This window comes from Elgaria multicarinata, chromosome 1, assembly GCF_023053635.1.
Source record: "Elgaria multicarinata webbii isolate HBS135686 ecotype San Diego chromosome 1, rElgMul1.1.pri, whole genome shotgun sequence".
Lineage (NCBI taxonomy): Eukaryota > Metazoa > Chordata > Lepidosauria > Squamata > Anguidae > Elgaria > Elgaria multicarinata.
The window spans coordinates 50,865,212-50,880,346 of record NC_086171.1 but is presented as its reverse complement, the minus strand read 5'-3'; the positions used below and the strand labels follow the sequence as shown (position 1 = coordinate 50,880,346).

At 42.0% G+C, this 15,135-nt stretch overlaps 1 protein-coding gene across 10 annotated transcripts in view; it reads left to right on the top strand.

Moving 5' to 3' along the window:
• The first annotated feature begins 582 nt into the window (after positions 1–582).
• ABI1 (abl interactor 1) overlaps positions 583–15,135 on the top strand; it is a 140,569-nt gene continuing 126,016 nt past the window's right edge. For 4 of the 10 annotated variants that reach the window (XM_063127912.1, XM_063127955.1, XM_063127944.1 and 1 more), the window contains exon 1: positions 585–899. In XM_063127912.1, coding sequence (XP_062983982.1) covers positions 783–899 — 117 coding nt within the window. In that variant the 5' untranslated portion in view covers positions 585–782. Of the gene's footprint in view, positions 900–15,135 lie in introns of all 10 variants that reach the window. The other 6 variants (XM_063127962.1, XM_063127935.1, XM_063127913.1 and 3 more) reach the window with 4 other exon arrangements.

The window sequence follows — 15,135 nt, the reverse complement described above, 5'->3', positions numbered from 1 at the left end:
TCCGACATAGATTCACAAATCTGGCTGTACTCCAATTCGGAATTAGGTATGCAGAAAACCCATTGGTTTCAATAGACTTAGGCGCACCTAACTGTGCACGGGATTGGGTTGCACCACTATTTTCCCTCGCTGCTTCTATGTACATGTTTTTAAAACACGAGTTTGAAAATGTAACATCTGAAACATACCTCAAGAGCTCTAAATATCATAAAACTGTCATTTTTGTAATGATAGGGACTAGGCACACTTTGAATGGATGTAACAACCGCCCTTCGCCTTTTTCCTTTCACTCTTCTTCTCAACTACTAGCAAGTATAGTTTTGGGTGTGCAAGGGAATAGCTCTATTTTGCCAGACTTGAAGAAAACGTAAAAACATTTCTGCCATGTGCACGCATTTACACTACAAACTTTCTGTCAGTACTCCTGAGCAAACCTGGGTTTGCACGGATGGATCCAGCTCGTTAGTTGAAACGAACAAGAACTGTCAGAGAGAATTTTAAGAAGGAAGGAAGAGTCTTGACTACATCTCCCAGTATGCCTTGCGACCGCCTTTTCCTGCGGAGGAGGAGGAGGAGGACGGCGGCTGAGAAGGAAGAAAGCAAAGCAAGGCAGGGAAGGAGAGGGAGAGAGAGAGAGAGAGAGGGTGGGGAAAGCGAAGTCTCTCTCTCTGGCGAAAGCGAGGCGAGGCGGAATCCCACAATACCAGGCGGGTTAGTAAGCGAGCTTGTGGAGCTCCCGCTGTCTCTTTAATGCAAGAGGAAGCGATGCGGAGGGGTGGAAAATGGCAGAGCTGCAGATGTTACTAGAAGAGGAAATCCCTTCTGGCAAGCGGGCTTTGCTCGAGAGCTACCAGAATCTCACCAGGGTAGCCGACTACTGTGAGAGCAACTACATCCAGGTAAGAGACCAGGTTGGCTGGCTGGCTGGCTGGCTGGCTGGCGGGCACTCCCCGTGTGCCCTGTGGAAGGGCTGGTAGCCTCCCTCCCCTCGCCTTCATGGCAGAGGGAAAGCAGGAAAGGAGCTACCTCTCTTTCTCTTTCACGGCTACAGGAAGTGGGCAATGACTGTTGCAACGGAGAGAGACAGGCAGACAGACAGAGCGGTTCCTCTGATAGATTGTATCGCCAGCTGACTCGATACATTGTATCCCTCTCTTCCTTCTCCCCCCCCCCCTCCGGCGCCGCACACCTTCCTCGGCTTTACCCCCTCCTCCCTTTTAAACTTTTGAACCAAACGAGGAGGCTTCCTTTCCCCCCTCTGCGAAGTCAGCTCCACCTCAGTCCTGTGTGTTTTCTGAAAGGGACTTGAAGGGAGAGGGAAAAGGGGAGGATGGTTATTTTGTCAGTTCGGATCAGAGGGTGTGCCTCTTACGGTTATTTAATTTAAGGCACGCTACACAGACCTCCCTGTGTTTTGTGTGTCTGTCTAGAGGCGGTGGGGCTGGGGAGGGGGGGGGGGAAGGAATGGTACATGGATTTTAATAAGGGTTTACATAGATGCCTGTTTATCTTCCTCCGGCTGATGTCCTCATTCTCTCTTGGTCATACACACCCCTTCCCATTTGTTTTCCTTTAGGGGTCTGATAATATCTTAATTTACGTGTGTGTGTGTGTGTGTGTGTTTCAAAAGCTATTGAAAGAGCTGGATTCCAACTGGAAACAGAACATTATTACATCAGGTTTCTCTCAGGAGGTTTTTGGGGGCCGAAAGGTGGGCAGTCTTATTCCTTTTTCAAGTGTGTCAACATGAAAGGACTCGTAAGTGAATGTCGAATTGCTTGGCATGGTAATGTAGCCATGTGAAGAAATCATAAATTTATGGGGGGTGGGGTGGCGGAGGGCTAAAAAACCCCTCTCTCACCCACCCCATGGATGACTTCATTTAATTTAATAATGTAAGTGAATTCTCTGTGAATATTGTTTGTTAAATATTTGGCATGTCATTTTTGCCAAGACTAAATGAATTGGATTCCTGGTGTAATGCTGTAGTAATACTATACTGCTGAAATGATCAGCTAATGAGAGAAGTGAACTGCAGGTATACAGCCCATAACACTAATTTTAAAAAATTAGTATGCACTGACACCACCGCCACCACCCTTAAATGGATGGACTTGCTGCTTTCATAACTAAAAGATTCTACAGCAATATTTGTAGACTCCATGAAAGAGAACCTAATATGTCTGAATTTTATAGTTATTCAGGAAAAGAATATTATTTTTTTATGTTGGTACTGTTCTGGTCTCCATATAATCTTTCTTCTTGTGATAAAAGCTTTAAAAACACCCAGTTTTTACCTTTTGAAAATTATCTTCATAATTATACAGATATGAATATATGTAATAGTTCTAATGGATTCACACCATGCAATCTAATGCATAAGGCCCACTGAATTCAATGATGGCCTGAGGTAATAGTGCATAGGATTGACACCAAGAGCCCACTGAACATTTTTTGCACAGTTCGGTTCAGGGAAAGCATTTAGGAAAATGTAACAGGAACTTCATAATTCTGCATATTTTTAAAATCTAGATAAAAGTAGTGTAGAACCTGTTGCATGCTGCATGTCTGCCTAGCTACACTCCCCCCACTTTTTTTTTGGCGTACCCTTTTAATGTGCGTGTCTTCAGCATTGGCTATGTTCTCTAATCTCTGCATGCACAGTTCCATAATAATCAGACTTTAGATTCCCCCCCCCCCCCCTGAATTTCCCAGTCTTCACTACATTCTGGGGGAAATATGGCTGTCTCATTGTCTCTTGCGTATTTTCACCTGGTGTGCTTCTCTCTATCCCTGTAATATCTTTTCATTGCTATTATATGGGGCAAACTATTTGTGGCAGATCTGTGTCTTTAAACATTTGTCCACTGCAATGACATAGAAGGAAGAGCATCAGGATTCATCTTTGAAAAGTAAAAGGAGTGTGTGGATGAGTTCAAAATTCTACCCTTGCCTGCAGGGTACACTCTTGTGGTGGCCTATTTCACACAATCACTGCAGCTTAAACAAGCCATAGCAACTTGTTTAAGCCATAGTGACTGCCGGGCCCCATTTGTTTAATAGCCCGAGTGTAGCTTAGTGTGCCATCCAAATTCTCAAATAATAATTTTCAAATAACTCATTTTAGGCAAATGGTGTCTGGCATGCACCACACTTAAGCAAGCCACCATGCCTTGTTTAAGCTGTGTTGATTGTGTGAACCAGGTCAATGACTGGCCTTATACAGTACAATAACAAACAATAGTTTTTGAAACATGGGTTGTGGTATTGTGTGAACCCAACTGTGCTAACAACGACAAACGTGGGTTCTTCTTGTGGGTTGTTCCTGGTTAAAAAAACATGGTTTGTTAGCATGGCTGGGTTCACACAACACAACAACCCACACTCAACCTTGAGTTTGGGTTGTTGTATCTTGTGAACCAAGCCAGAGTGTCCTCCTCTGGTGCTTTTCTCTTCAGCTAAACTCTGCTACCAGTGTGAGGTTGGCTGGGGAAAAAATGTGTGGCGAGAACGGCTGTAGGAGGTAAGCAGTGGGCATAAAGAGAGTTCTTCATTCCTTACCTGCGCACCACACCTTTAAATAGAAAAGTTATCCACTCCTGCTTTCTAGATATTTGGGTTAGATCCTTGCTTAAACAGATAGCTCTGCTGCTGCTGTGACATCTAGTTCTGCCCTGAATATTCAAAAGCTGGATAGTAGGTTTCTTTATAGCAGAGGTGCAGAACTCTTTCATTCCATGGACCGAATTACATTTTGGAGAAGCACTTGAGGGCTGCATTTCATTGGTGGTCAGGGCTGAAGGCAAAAGGAATGGGCCAAAGATGCCAAAATACCAGTATATTTTAGCTTAAAGCTCTTAATGCCAGTAACTTAACCTTAGAGGTATTTCAACCTTTTGGACTGAGGAAAAACTGCACAAAAGTTGAGAAATTACCAAATGATCGGTGGTTGGGGGGGTGAGGGGGGCCCCCAGGGGACTTCTGGGGAACCCTGGAGATCCTGAGGCTTCTCATTCCTGCCCAGTAGCATGGTTCCCCACAAGTATGACTAGATAAAAGTTGGATCCATGAATTGCCTTTTGTGGATGGAAGTACTCCATTCATGGAAGGTGCTTCTATCTGATTTTCCAGAATCTTTCCTTCTCCTGTGTTCAGCCTCACAGGTCCCCTCAATCCACTGTATGGCATTTTCAGTGGGTTACAGAGGAGGAGGAGAGGTGGGGGCAGAAAAGTCTGTATCTGCCATCCCAGCTGCATGCGCTGAAGTCTGGATCCAATCCACAACATGTTTTCTTCTTCAGCGCATTAGTGGTGGTGCTAGGAGGAAAAGAATATGTAGCTTTCAATGTGTCTGCATTATTATATCTTTAGACACATGGACACGTCAGTGAATTTCAGACCCAGGGATGCCATAAAGTGTGTGATATATTTTTATACTGTTTTATACTTTGAATGGTTTTAGTTTTTGTGAACCGCCTAGGGAGCTTCGGCTATTGGGTGGTATAAAAAGTCAATAAATAAATGAAAGGCTGACTGAGTGACTTCATTTTGGAAGTTACACATCGGCACTGCCAGCTTCCTACATAGTAGTCACACACACACACCCCGAACAAACAACTTGTGGCACTTGTTGATAATATCCAAAGAGGAACTTGTGTGAACTATATTTGCACATGATGCTGCGCAATGATTCAGAAAGTGAGGTCTGAGCAAGGAAGTCCCTGATTAAAATCCCCCCCCCCAGTGACTTGGTTTGTCTTGGGCAAACTTCTATTTCTCAGCCTCAGTCCCTGCCCCCCATCTATAATAGGAGTAGGAGTATAGTAGCCTACCTTACAGGGTTGTTGGAGGGATTATTGAGATAATGTATGTGGAGCACTTACGAAATGTACTTGACAGTAGTCTTGTTCAAAGTGGAAAAAATGTTTTTAGGTAGAATTGCTGAACTCTTGGGAAAGGGCAGGGTACCTCAGCCTTACAGTATGACTCTTGCCTGAGATAGAATAATAATAATAATAATAATAACAATAATAATAATATAATTCTAGATGAGTAAGTTACCAGACCTACTGCCCAAGCTAGACTGTGACATAACACATATATGGTTGGTAAAAATTTTGTAGCTTGGTGGATATTGTTGGTAAAATTTCTGTAGCTTGTAGTCCAGGAGTTCACTGGCACAGTGGAAGGTCTGCTTCGTCTCCCTCTGATACCCTCAGCAGCAACAGTTGGTAGCAGGAGGGAGGGGAGGTTGGAGGTGTATCCAGGAACAATGGAGGGGTGCCTGACTGCAGTTTCCTCTCCCTCTGATGGCCTTGAATTATCTAGCAATTAAAATCTGGCAGAAAACCTACACATTTCCTGATGTGAATACCCACACCCAAGGGAGAACTACCTTTGGCTGCTTGCAACTCCACAAGCTGAATAGAAAATAGATTACAGGGGCTGTTATCTTTCCAATAAATAGAAAGCACTTTCTCTGTACTGCTGGTAGGCCTGCACTGGTAATTTAGCATGGATCCCTCTCCAGATCATCTGGAATTTGCTGCACATTGTTTCCACTTTAGTTTAGCATGGATCTGATTTTGGAACGCATGGCGACCCTACAGGGATAGGGCAATGTCAGCCTTAGGCCTGATGGTAAGCTGTCGTTGCAAATGTACGCACAGCTGTAACATTGTAGTGCCCAGTGTTTTTCACAGTGTGCAGACATGGGTTTCCCATACTTTTGTGAGAAGTAAGATGTGTCTACTAGTGGTTTACCAAACTTAAAACATAGACTGAATATTATTTTGCACTGAAGTGTTGCCTTTCCTGTTTAGACTGCATTGGAATTTACCCAGAAACTTCTTGAAGATAACAAGTTTTAACCCTTGGGGACGGCAGCAGCTAAAAGCTTGAGTTCCTCTTGGTATCTTCACGATGTTAAGGGTTAAACTGTTTTTCTGCTTCAGAGTTTTCTTGCTCCACCCAAAGAAAGCTGCTGATACAAATGCTTCAAAAGGCGAGGCTGCTTTTGGTTTTACTCATGGGAAATATGACAAATACAGTGGTGTGGCAACTGCAGCACATGTTTTGACCTGTTGGTGTGTGTGTGTGGTTTCCTCCCTCCCCTCTGTATGTAACTACATATGTGGCAAACTTGTGTTGTATTACGCTGTTTTCACAATAGTACATGTGCTTGACCCCGAAGTGGAAAAGTTTGCTGTATAGAAATAATTTGTTTAAGTACACATGCTTTTAAAGCAAAGTTGGATGTCAGTATGGCTAAGGTGTACAAGAAGGAACTGAGCGGCATTTTTTAGGCTAATACCTAATCTTTGCTTTATGTGGGTTTAGCCCAATTCAGTATAAAGTGGTAAATGAGTTGATAATACTGATTTGATTTTTAGTGTAAGACAGAGTTATACCAGCAGTTGTACAAAGCCATCTGTTCTGTAGTTGAACCACTGTAGAGATTACTTTTCTAGGGGATTGATTTGCTAGTAGTGTCAATGTCTGTGGTGCTGCAGCCCCAGGATTAAGGAATGTGACACACAAGGCAATGCAGTAGTGTGTGTGTGTGTGTGTGTGCACATATGCTGGGGGTTGGGAAGGAAATCCTTGCAGTTGGTATTTGCATTAGTTTCCACTGAGTTTTAGTGCTTGTTGAATTACAACAGTGCTTCTGTCCTATCTTGTACATCCCTGTGGAAATTAATAAAAGCAGCTTAAGATGTAGTATTTTATATATTCATTTATTTGCTGTACTTTCAAAGTGCGCAATAATCAAAATTCTCTGGGCAATGTTCAATCTATTAAAAACATAAAATGCAAATATCTAAAAAATAAAAAATCAGACATTCCAGAATAAAACCAAGCAGCAAATAATAAAGCCATATCAGCACATGAAATCAAATTAAAACCAGCATCAGAACAAAATATGAAGGGATGAATCCTATGCATGTTCAGGCAGAAAGAAATACCCCAGCCAGGAACGTGGGGAGTTGTAGCACTTCCCCCCCCCATCTGAGCATGCATAGGATTACACCCTAAAAGCACTAAATAAGCACCCTAAAAGCACTAAACGCATCGCTACAGAACGAATGTATTTAGAATATTTTTGTAAAATATGTTCCTGTTGTATCTGTTGTGTACTTAGAGCCGCTTCACACATTTTTGCAGGTGTCCATCTGAAAAAAATGTGAGCGCAAATGCAACATTTGAGACACTGTACTGTGGTGGTTAAATTGTTAGGTGTGGATTGGGGAGGCCTAGGTTCAAATCTATAGCTTAGTCATAAAGCTCACTGGCAGTGTAATCCCATGCGGGTCTACTCTTGCCTAAAGGTAAGTGTATAGGATTACAGCTTCGATGGTCTTGGCCACTCTTATTTCTCAGCCTAAGCTACCAGAAAGAGTTCCATGATTGAAGCTTTCCAGCTTTTGAAATTATGATACACCCATGGTGTGTGTGTGTGGGGAATGCTGTATTGAACCAAGTAGGGAAAGGTGTTTGCCTTCTGTCACCGTCTCCATATTGCTGAGTGGAAAAAGGAACAGGTCTTGTCTCTTAACTGTCTCTTTAATCAAAGCATGTGAGAATCTGCTGGAATTGCCTAACTCTGAAAGATCCAGTTGACGTCTTGCATTCTGTGTTCAGAGAAGTGTGTCTTAAATCAGGCTACTAGTTCTGCTGAAAGTTTAAATTGAATCACCATACGATATAAAGGGTGATGTTCAAATCTCTGGTTTTGAATCCTATTTCCATCCCTCTGCCTTCGATGGCTGAAGCTATAGCTGCCAATATTGTATTGTACTGGAAAGTAGCTTCTGGCTACTGTGTGCAGTGACGCAAACAGCAACCGAGCAGAATTCCAGATAGGAGGATACCTAGCCCTTTGGGTCAGATAAGCCTTCTAGGTAATCAGCACTTCTCTGAGAGGAATGAAAAGGGAATGCTGGCAGAAGGGACTTGAAAGGAGCCAGTGAGGTTCAAAGAATTTACAGTATTGAGGAAATTAAAAGTATGTGTCATCTGCTGGGTGTGGGAAGGCATGAGGAACTGAATATAAATAAAGGGAAGCTAATGCAAATGTTGAGGGGGATTTTAGGATTTAAGTAATGGGGGAAAGATTGTTGAGCTAAGTTATTGCAAATCTGTCTTAAATTCCAAATCTTGTTTTATCGGCTTCACTACTGTGAAAATAGATAAAAACATTATCTATATAAAATGAAGTGAGGTAATTCATTTTGTAACCAGACAGGTATAAAAACAGAAAACCTCTGTTGTTAGTTTTCTGTTATAAATAGAGATAGTCCTGAAGGGAGTGTTGAATTTCTTGATTTAGTTTTTCTATAGTATTCATTTGGAGTTCACCCTGACATTTTGCTTGTGATATATATCATCTTAGACTGATGTACTCTGGTCTGATGCATGCAAAGGGATGATCCTACGCATTGCACACTGATCAGGGCATATGGCTGCCAAGCTCCTATTATCAGAAACTGAGGGGGTAGTGGAAAGGTCTTATCCACATAACTGGAGATAGCAGGGTGATGGAGCAGGTAGGAGCAGAGACACCAGTAGAGAGCATGGCCTAATATAATTCCATGAGTCACTAACCCTGTTTACATGATGAAACAACCCATAGTTTTTTTTAACCAGGGGTTGTTTGGAAGTGAGCAAGTGTGTTGTCTCCCAACTGCTCACTCACTTCTGGTGCACTAAACATGGCATCCAAACTCAGAATTCTGGGTTGTAGAGGGAGAAACAACCCAGAGAAAGAACAAACCCATGGTTTGTTCTTGGGTTTGTTCTCCCTTAAGCCAGCATTCTGGGCTTGGACATCATGGATAACAACCCAAGGCTGGAGTGTCCCTGGGTTGTTTAGCTCATTGAGTTGTACCCTGCCTCGATCCAGAGGGAGAGGCAGGTAACAAACAAATAAATAAATAAATATATTGTTGTTGTTTCATCACATGAACTGGATTGACCTTCCTCTCCCTACTTTTTTACCATTGACCTCCGGCAATGTAAATGAAGTTTTTCAGTCTCTGCTTGGACCTAATGGTGAACACCTTTCAAAATGGATCATAATTCAGCAAGGGACAGGGCTTGGCTGTTGGAATAAAGAACTCCTTGCTTTATTTTGGCAGGGGGAACTCTGCCGGCATGCGTGTGAGGGCTTGATCAGGAGAGCTGGGCACTGCTTGAACCTTCCTTTCTCCCAGTGTGTTTGAACATGTGTGGGGCCTCCATGCCCACCTGGCATTAGCTGGATTGTGAACAAACACTTTTAGTAGCATTTGTAGCTAAATATCAGGAATGCTGTTAGCTCTTGTTGTGGCATGATATATTCAGACAAGGACTCCAGTAATTATAATGTCTGTAGTGCATGGGCAGAATGCTTTCATACTGGCGGTACAAAAGTGCCCTATACTCAGTGAAAACATGTTTATACTACTTCTACAGTTAAGCCCTGCAAAAGAGGAGCCCCTGTGATCAAGCTGTCTGTCACAGATGGTCTGCCAGAATCTGGCCTGACTCACCTGGCACCCAGCTCATGAGGGAATGTTGCTGCTTGAGTTCCCCTCATCCTGCTTTCCAATCCAAAGCTTCCCTTTCACCTGCAGCTAAGGCAGGTGATAAGGTCAAGAGAAACTTGCAGGGATTGGCTTATCCGCCTGTTGTCCCTGAAAGGAGCATGAATTCTTGATCACCCATCAACAGCAGCATCTTTTTAAAGGCAGCAATACTTCATTGCCCTTCCCTAGCTAGGCACATGTTGCTGTCACCACTAGAATAAAGGTGCGAGGCAGGTGAGCATCCAAGGTGAACACAATGGGAGTGAATGGTTTCAGGATGCTGTAAATTATTTCATCAATAAAATCATTTGTCACCACTAGAATAAGCAAGGTGCTACAGCAGTGGTTCCCAAACTTTTTCAAGTAACCGTCCGCTTGGTTCCACAAACTCATGCCCAGTGCCCCCAACCCTACACTATAAAAATCATTATTCAAAATAGCGGTTTTCAACGACCCACTAAGGAAGATAATAACAATAAAATTCAAAACTGTAACAATTAATTGAATATTTATTCAAAATCCAATTACATTTTTTTAGTTTATTAAATTAAACATAATTGATGAACTTGATCCAGTGATATCATCTTTTCAAAATCTGATAGTCATTTAGCAAGAATATTAGATATCACATTTAGTAACTAGGGTAGAGTACCTCACTATTCTGTAAATTCTTAAAAGTGATGGATGGGCTTGATGAAGTGACACCAGTTTCCCAATGTAAGACACTTAACGAGTCTTAAATCACCACGTTTAGTAATCTGGAGTCAATTTCTTTGCTTGGAGAGAAGTAGGCAGACCACACTAAAACCGCATTGCACCAAATACGATGTTGGAAATGCAACCAGGAGTTTCTGAACCACTCTCCATAGTGCAGGATAGCGATCAGAAATGTCCTTCTGTAACCAAAACTCCTGCTATGGAAAAGACCACCTTGAGTGCCCCCCTGCCGCCTCTTTGCCTCTTAGCTCCCCCTACTGCCCTTTGCCTCTTAATGCCCCCCTATGCAATCCCACTGCCCCCAAGGGGGCAGTACCGCCCACTTTGGGAACCACTGTGTTACAGCTTTAAAAAGATATACTGCTGGGCACGGGACATGATATAACTTTCCTCTTTTCTTTCCAAGAAGCCTGGGCCAAGTTTGGGTCAAATGATCTGTGGAAGCCTCTTCTGTTCTATTCTTGTCCTCTCTTCTGGCTACTGGTGGAAGGAAGTTTGATTACATTAGGGAGTAACTAGTGTGGTCATTGGTTGGTTGGTACCCTCCTTATTTATCTCTTTGAAAGTGAACATATAACTAATGAAGAAAAAAGTAACACTTGCAAAACTCCTATTGAGCTTTTGTGAGCCTCCTTGTGGACCATTGGGATAGTATAACGGGATATTAATTTATGAGCAATAAAGGACTTCTGTGAGCAGAAATACTTGGGGAAATTTCTGCCTCTTAAAATAGAAGTCAGAGTTTTTCCTTTTGGCCCTTGTTGTGTTTTCTTTTAAAACAAAACAAAACCCAAAGAGCATTACCATGGCTTTTAAACTATCAAGATATTGGTAGTAAATTATAATTCTGCTGAGATTTCCTGGCTTTTATTCACATTTCCTTTAGTTTAGAGTATTGCTTTAGCTGTCTGCAGGAGGTTGGTTTGTGTCCTCTTGCCATAAGTCTATAAAGGACCACTTGTAATTAATGATAATATAAGTAAGTTGCAGAAGAAATCACTGCCGTTTTATCCCATAGTGGGCAGATGCTTCAATGCTTTGCATTTTGCCTAAGGAAAATCTACTGAAGGCGCGATCCTATGCATAGTTAGACAGTCCTACAACTCGATCGCTGCTTGGGGAATGCTGAGAGTTGTTTTCTGTCTAAACATGCATAGGATTGCACCCTAATTCATTCAAATGTGGTCTTAAGATCATATTTGATTGTAAACTGAGTTTGGTTAGAATAATATGACAGCTTTAATAAAACTTGAATGTGCTGTTTTGGAATTACCACACTGAACAAGCTGCTGGAGTCCACCTATTAAAGGTATTGGTAACAATACTTTAAAGTTTGTAAACCATATGACTGTGGGTTCATGAATAGACAACGCCTATCTTAAAGTCCCTGTATGACTCGGAAGTTGGCAATGCAGTTCCCTCTAGATGGTTTGGACTTCAACTTCCATAATCCCTCACCGTTGACCTCCTTGCAGGAGCTGATGAGAGTTGTAGTCCAAAACATCTGGAGGGCACAAGATTGCTTACCCCTGGTATAAATAATGAATGTTAGAACCTGGGGGGTCGGCATCTTCCCACATAATTTATTCCCCCTCACATTTTTGAAGTAATGCTCTTCAGTAAGCCACGTTGGCCCAGATCCAAATCTTGTCATGCTTTTAAAAGAAGTATTTATGGCCAGGCTGTCTATGAGGGTATCATCAAATGCACATCCTGTTTACAGTAGAGAAGTATGGAGATTTTATTTATTTAAAGCATTTTTTTAACCCTGCTCTTCAGCCGGAAAGTCTCCAAGAGTGGTTTGCATGTAATCAATAAAACAAGACAGCCGCTGCCTGTAGGCTTACAGTCAAAATGTCAAGAGGCAAGGAAAAAAGGATGGAGATGGAAGAGAAAAAAAGAAGCAGATTCTTAAAGTTAAATAGTTAAATGCCCAACTGGAATGAAAACAGTTATTTATATTTATTTATTTATTTATTTATTACATTTTTATACCGCCCAATAGCCGAAGCTCTCTGGGCGGTTCACAAAAATTAAAACCACAGTAAAACACCCAACAGGTTAAAACACAATTACGAAATACAGTATAAAAAGCGCAACCAGGATAAAACCACACAGCAAAGTTGATATAAGATTAAAATACAGATTTAAAACAGTAAAATTTAAATTTAAGTTAAAATTAAGTGTTAAAATACTGAGTGAATAAAAAGGTCTTCAGCTGGCGACGAAAGCAGTACAGTGTAGGCGCCAGGCGGACCTCTCTGGGGAGCTCGTTCCACAACCGGGGTGCCACAGCAGAGAAAGCCCTCCTCCTAGTAGCCACCTGCCTCACTTCCTTATGGGGGAAAACAGGCCCACTGATGCTTGTCTTTCAGGGAATTTATTCAGCAGGCCCTGCTTTCAATCTGTGACTGCTGGAATATTTATGGAAAGATGTAGGAAAATGTTTTAAATAAATATGATGACATTTATAGTGAGATGCACTTTGGAAGAAGGTCTATGGTTCTTGATTCCACAAGTGATAAACAGGCTTCCCTGTAGGTGTTGCCTGCAAGTAAGGACAACCCATCAGTTAAAAAAATGATTTTTTTTGGAGATGAGCAGGTGAACTATCTGCTGTGTGCCTGCTTCTTCCATTTTTACTCAGCAACCCATAATTGGTTTCTGCTGACATGACATCTGAACCGAGTCTGCTGGGTTGTTTAGGGGCTAAACAGCCCAGTGGTCTGGGTTCAGATGTCATGCTCAGCAGGAGCTGATTGTGGGTTGCTGAATAAAAGTGGAAGAGGCAGACACTGCAGGCAATGCTCCCCTCATGCATGATTTTTAAACTGATGGTTTGTCATTATGTGTGAACCAGGCTCTCTAAATAGGAATAATTTACCTGCCTAACTCCTACGCTCTCTGTGCTGCTTTACCTCTGGCTGACTCCTGTGCTCATGCTACTTCTCCAGCTTGCTTCTATTCAACACCCATCCTATGCCACTTTGTCTTTGAGACAGCTGCACTTCAGGAGTATGATCCTAATGGGATTGTGACTGATGTTTAGGAACTTTATAAGCTTATTAACAATGGGACATGCAAACTGTGTCTCTCCTTCTGCTTCTCATCCATGCCTAGGAATGGGGTACACTCTCTGGTTTGCAAAACAGTAAAAATAAGAAGATACAACCTTTCCAGTGGATTAAGGGATGACGCAAGACATCTTGATGGCAAAGGATAAGATGGTGCCACCTCCTCCTTCCATGTACATAAGCCAACTTGACTGGCAGTTGAATCTTACTTTAACCATGGTGATGAAATAATAATAATAATAATAATAATAATAATAATAATAATAATAATAATAATTTTATTTCTTACCGGCCTCTCTGATTGGATTGAGGCGGGGAACAACAACAAGCATAAAATACTGATTAAAAACATCCTAAAAGCATCCTAAAACAAACTAAAAACATCCTAAAATTCTACTGGATGAAGGCTAGTAGGCATGAGGCAGAAGGCTAGTTTAGGGGAGCTAGGACAGGCCATGTGACTGTTGTCCTTCAATGAAGGGGAATAGCCAGGGACTCAGGAGGCGCAGCCATGGGTAGCCACTGCTGTCCCTAGCATCTGCTGCCTGAGGCTGTTACCTCTTCCTAATGGTAGGGCTGGCCTTGACTGGATTTTAAGCATGTCTGCTCAGATTTAAGTCCTCATTAGGTTCTGAGGGAATGTTCATATACCTAGAAAGTGTGCTTACTTTGCAATTATAATGTAGTAGCCAAAGCAGCTGTAATGTAAGACAGGAATAGACTGACCAGAGAGTTTTGTTGTCTGCCTCTTTTAAATACTAGAATCCCTGTTTTCCATCAACTTATTAAATTTTGTAAATTTACAAATAAGAGTGTATACTTGTCAAGAGTGTTCTTGACAATTAAGGCGTAACTAACCTGTTTAAGTGATCCTGGGATGTATTCTTGCTTAAAACTTGAGAAGTGTCTTGCTGGGCCAGACCAAGCCTATCTAGTATAATATTTCATAGAATCATAGAATAGTAGAGTTGGAAGGGGCCTATAAGACCATCAAGTCCAACCCCCTGCTCAATGCAGGAATCCACCCTAAAGCATACCTGACAGATGGTTGTCCAGCTGCCTCTTGAATGCCTCTAGTGTGGGAGAGCCCACAACCTCACTAGGTAACTGGTTCCATTGTCGTACTGCTCTAACAGTGAGGAAGTTTTTCCTGATGTCCAGCCAGAATCTTATTTTTTAATAAGGATCTTCAAACCAGATGGTCCAACAGAATCTGTTCATGGTCCACAGGCTATCTTCTGCCCACCCCTGCTATAAAAAGATAGAAAATTAATATGTGAGGGAAGAGTATGCTAGTTTAGAATTATTGGCTCGAGTGGCAAACCTTAGTGTAGAATAACATAACAACATAAAAACTCAGCACTTTTTAATGCAATGCCTTAATTTCATACAAAAGCCCTTCCTCTTAGGTCAGGTCTCCTTGGACTGTGTGCAGTAGTATGGAAGGGTTTGTAGTGCATTGGTGAGTGAGAGATTTCAAAGATATTAAATATTCAATACAGTCCACATGCAGTAGATTTCCTTCCTAAAACTGAATTGATGTTTGTGTTTAGTGTGTCTTGAGTCCTATCTATCCTCTTTTAGTATCAATGACTTCTCTGTCACTAGTTTGAAAGAGAGTGGTTCATTAAGGATACATCTGTGCCAGTCCTTTTTCAATTGATCTGTGTGTGGCAAAACTGGTGCAGTCTGCACCTTGTCCCTTAACCTATTGCAGATTATTAAGCATTCTGTTGGGGGGGTTGTGAGCATTTGTGGCTACGCCCCTACCATTGACT